At 42.8% G+C, this 4,314-nt stretch overlaps 1 protein-coding gene across 1 annotated transcript in view; it reads right to left on the minus strand.

Moving 5' to 3' along the window:
* Positions 1-4,314, minus strand: part of SLCO3A1 (solute carrier organic anion transporter family, member 3A1) — a 182,406-nt gene that overhangs the window by 944 nt on the left and 177,148 nt on the right. Inside the window, exon 12 of the mRNA XM_009335230.1 lies at positions 4,247-4,311. Coding sequence (XP_009333505.1) covers positions 4,247-4,311 — 65 coding nt within the window. The remainder of the gene's footprint in view (positions 1-4,246; positions 4,312-4,314) is intronic.

A 4,314-nucleotide genomic window follows, 5' to 3' on the forward strand; every position in this document is an offset into this window, starting at 1 on the left:
GGAAGGATTTTACTCAAGTTTAAGTGGCTTTTATTAAGCTTCTCGTTTGCCTAATGAGACTGAGTGGAGGGGTAAATGAAAGAGGAGGAGGACAGCCTTCCAGCTTGCTTCTCTGTTTAGATATTGGTAGTTCTGCACTCTGGGATGTTCACCTGAAGGACGTCACAGGACTCCAGTTCAGAGCCTGAATTCAGCTGGGGCACTGAGGTCTAGTTTTGGACCTTTCCCTGACACAGAAGAAGGTTTTCTCCAGGTCTAAGGAAAATAAACAATGGCCTCTAATAGATGCCAAAGATTAAATCTGAAAAGAAGGGAAGATTTCAGTGCACCGTTAAATGAAATATCACAGCAGGATTCTCCCACAGCCACCGCAGCTAACTACTGATGAGCGTTTCTCAATCACTGTTTTCAGCAGAGCCGCAATCTTAAAGCAAAGTAATCACTCCAGTCTCATTTAACTAATAAAGGCAATGTTTTTCTCCTCTACTTTTCCCCATCCTACAGGGATATTGTAGAGGCCCCCTGCTTCACATTACCCTGATGGTGGTTAGGACATCCGCGTTCCAGCTTTGCACTCCCAGCCAGCACACGTGCACTGAGCATGCGGCACTCAGAAGAAAATGTGGATGTTCTACATATGTAAACCATTTCTCTTCCTTCTGCTATATTTGTGGGGGGAGGCTGGAAGTGGATAAACCCTGGAAAAAACCCTGACTGATAAAATCATTGCTGCAGGTTAAGACAGCAAGCAAGGGAGAGCATCGTATCTACTGAAACCGAATAGCAGGTGGGCACAACACACCCTCGACAGTATCACTCCATTCGTAGATGCTGTGATGCCTGAGACTCTGTAAATACACGTGTAGACAAACAGACACAAGGACTGCAGTTTCTATACAGAAAAGTGTTTAATCTTGGATCCAGTTTCATCATTAGCTTGGATTTCCAGGCTTAAAAAAGATACCTTCCTTCAGCTTGTCATGAACAAAATAGTGACACTCATGACATATATCCTAAGACTACAAGTAAATTGGTTGTCTTCACTGTTTCCTGTGGTAACTGAGATCTCTTTATTTTATTTTGTCAACGGCTAGAGCTCTACAGATTTTGTTTGATCTTCCTTATATGTTAATAAATGCAGGAGTTAAGAAAGGCTATATAGGCTTTTGGGGCTAATTTTAACCAGTCATTAATAGCACAAATGTGGTAAATAAAAACAGATGATACAAAAGCAAGACAGTCTTTTTGTTAGAAACACTAGTTCCGTCTAAAAACCTGGTTATGTTCTGGAAAAAATGTCAGCGCCAGCTCCCTGTTTGTCATTTCAGTGACTGGAAATTCCAGACTGGGCTGGTTCTGCTTCTAAGTTAAAAGATGCTTTTATTTTTTAAAACCTGTGGACAACCACACACTCAACCTGGAATTTAAAAATTCAGCTAGGCTCCTGCCAGAAACAAGCAAAGACATCGTGCTGCTGAATGCAGTCTGTGTGCCCAGTGCTGCACTGGTGCTGGATGCCGCCTAAGGGGGTAACATCCAGATGTGGCAGTGACCGAGGAGGCAGGAGCCGCACACTTTTTGGACTAAGAGAAAATTGGATTTGTATCTTAATTTTGAGGTGTGAGCCCCTGCTTGTTACCGTGCTGAGAGATGTTGATACAAAGCTTCGGAGATGCATAGGCTGAACTTCAGAGAGAGCTATCATCCCCATCTGCTGGCTTCAGCTGGCTTTCCACGTTTTCAAGATAATTTGGCTTCGAAATTGCTCCTCATAAGACTTAAGGAAGGACCTGTTTCATTGAACTCCAAAGCTACACCTACGTGAATGCAGGCATGGATCTGGAAACCTTAAAGAAAAATATATGAAAAACATCGAGCAACCAATGAGTGTTTCAGGCCATTTTTACCAGAGGAGAGGGACAAGAGACTCACAGGAACAACTCAGTGCCTAGACCCTCTGAGACAAGGGAGTTGAGGGGTTGCACTGCAGATTGGAAAGTCCTTCTGAGAGAGAAACACTGTGTTTTTGTCATGTTGGAAGAAGAAAGGCAAACAACATGGACTTCTAAGAAAAACAAAAGGAAGCGTCCTGGTAAGTGGAGGCTTTGCTAGGATGCATGGTGAATGCCATCCAGAAAGGATGCATCCAGGACCTTACAAGTCCAGAACTCTCTGTCATTCCAGACATTCCCATTCCAAACCTTTGGCTCCAATGGCATTGCTTTACTCTCTTCTCTGAGAAACTGCAGTAACGCTTTTATATGAAGACACTGTTACGCTGCCCTCTCATAGCAGAATTCCTATGGAATGAGATAATACATCCAGGAGGATACCGGAAGGATTCAGTCGTGTTTCATGTTATTACAGTGAATATTAAAGAGATTCAATCATGTTTTACCTCTTACTACAAAGTGTTGCAAAAATTTCTGCTATATATATATTTCACTGCAGAAACTGTAGGGCTGTATAAAAAAGCTGCTTCTGTCTTACTGAAATCTATGAGCTACGATTGCACCTCAGGGTCTCATACTTCCTATATTTAACACTCTCCTTTGGTTCAAGAAGCAGCTATTATCACTCTTTTCTTAAGTCAAAGCTTAAAGGTGAACTGAAAAGCTTTTAAAATAAATCAGTAAAGCTATTCTCAAACCTCAGGTTGTTAAGGGCAAAATTTGGATACCCTTGCTCATATAGAAAAGTACCTTTCCCTTCATTTTCTATGGGTTCAAGCCACATTGCTGATACGCTTCAGGAAGTATTGTCTTATTTCATGGGAATTCCTTAGTGACAGAGCAACATATAAAGATTTGAGTTTAATTCTTACTATGGCTTCTTACTGGAAAAAAAAAAAAGATCTATTCAACTTAAGCAGACATGTCTGAGCCTGCTTTTAGAGCAATTCAAGATGCCGCTATCTCAGGAGGTTTCTCTCTTTTGAAAGGAAAAGAGAAAAGAGAGAAAATCTCCCCCCTTAAGTACTTTTTCCTTTGGAACCAAGAGCCCACAGCCATCCTCCTCGTACACTTGCCTGCTCTCTCTGCATTCAGCCAGCGAGAGCTGAAGACAGGCCAAAACCCGACAGCAGCTCCAAGAGCTAAAGAAAATGCTGCCTTTGCAAGGCTCGAACGAGAGCTGACCAAGCCAACCCAGAAGCTTCCCTATGAGTTCTCTAAGCTCTGGATAAGATCACTTGATGGAGCTTTCTGTATGACTGCAGCTACTTCATCAAAAGCAATGAAAATCTAATTGGCTTCATCGTAAACTGGTCTGGGACCACCATTTCCCTTTCAGCTAATGGGGAATAAGGTGTTACAAAAATTAAGTAAATAAATGAGGTCACTTATTCAAAGCAATGTATGGTACTGTGGGATTTTTGGTCCCTTACTTCCTAGTATCTTGCTGCAGCCTAGGAGATGGCATTTTACTCTCCAGCTCATTCCTTTGAGACTGGGGGGGGTCATGCAGTGAAGGTATTACCCATGCCCTGCTAAAAAAAAGTAAATTCCACTCCCACAACACGCAGAAACCCCGTGCATGAGATGGACCCACACAATGATGGATCACAGAGGATTTTGCCCCAAAGCATTGAGATTAATGAGCTGAAATATAGGAGCTTTAAATTAAGAGCCATCTCTTCAAAAGGGGGAAACACCCTCCACCCAGAAACAAGAAGCAGGCAAATAACAGCCCAGTGTGCTGCTTTTAATTCATACATGAGAAGCACATACCGGTCCAGAGGAACAGCCATATGCATTTTAATGGGATATTAACCCACAGGAGGATACAAGGACTCAGCCTGTCTCATTTCACTGTTTCCCTTTCCGAGACACCCGAAGGAAGGGCCAAACACACCATGTAACACAGGTCCTGTCCCTCAAAGGAGGATTAAAATACATATCCCTCTACTTCAGCAATATGCAATACAGCATTAATTTTGCAAGCTGCTGACGTGTTAACAACAGCTATAGAGGATTAACTGGTTGCTTGGGACCATGGCAGAAACGCTCATTTCTCATGCAACACCGCATTTTCTTCCATTAGCACAATTCAAATGGCAGGAAAAGTGCCTTCAGGAGCCTTGATGTGATATCCTTCATAGAGAGGGCTGGGACCCTGTCGTGTCAGACCCCACTCACGACAACCACAGCACTACATGGAGTAGAAATCAACTTTTGCATGTTAAAAATACAGTTTTCCATGAGGGAGGAAAGGATGGGAGAGAAGGACATGAAACTTTTGTACCTACCTAGCAAACGGAGAAGCAGGAAAAGCACCCCCAAAGCGTAAGACTTGAGTTCGGGGCTCACGGTTCTG

Source organism: Pygoscelis adeliae, unplaced genomic scaffold (genome assembly GCF_000699105.1).
Source record: "Pygoscelis adeliae isolate BGI_AS28 unplaced genomic scaffold, ASM69910v1 Scaffold21, whole genome shotgun sequence".
Taxonomy (NCBI): domain Eukaryota; kingdom Metazoa; phylum Chordata; class Aves; order Sphenisciformes; family Spheniscidae; genus Pygoscelis; species Pygoscelis adeliae.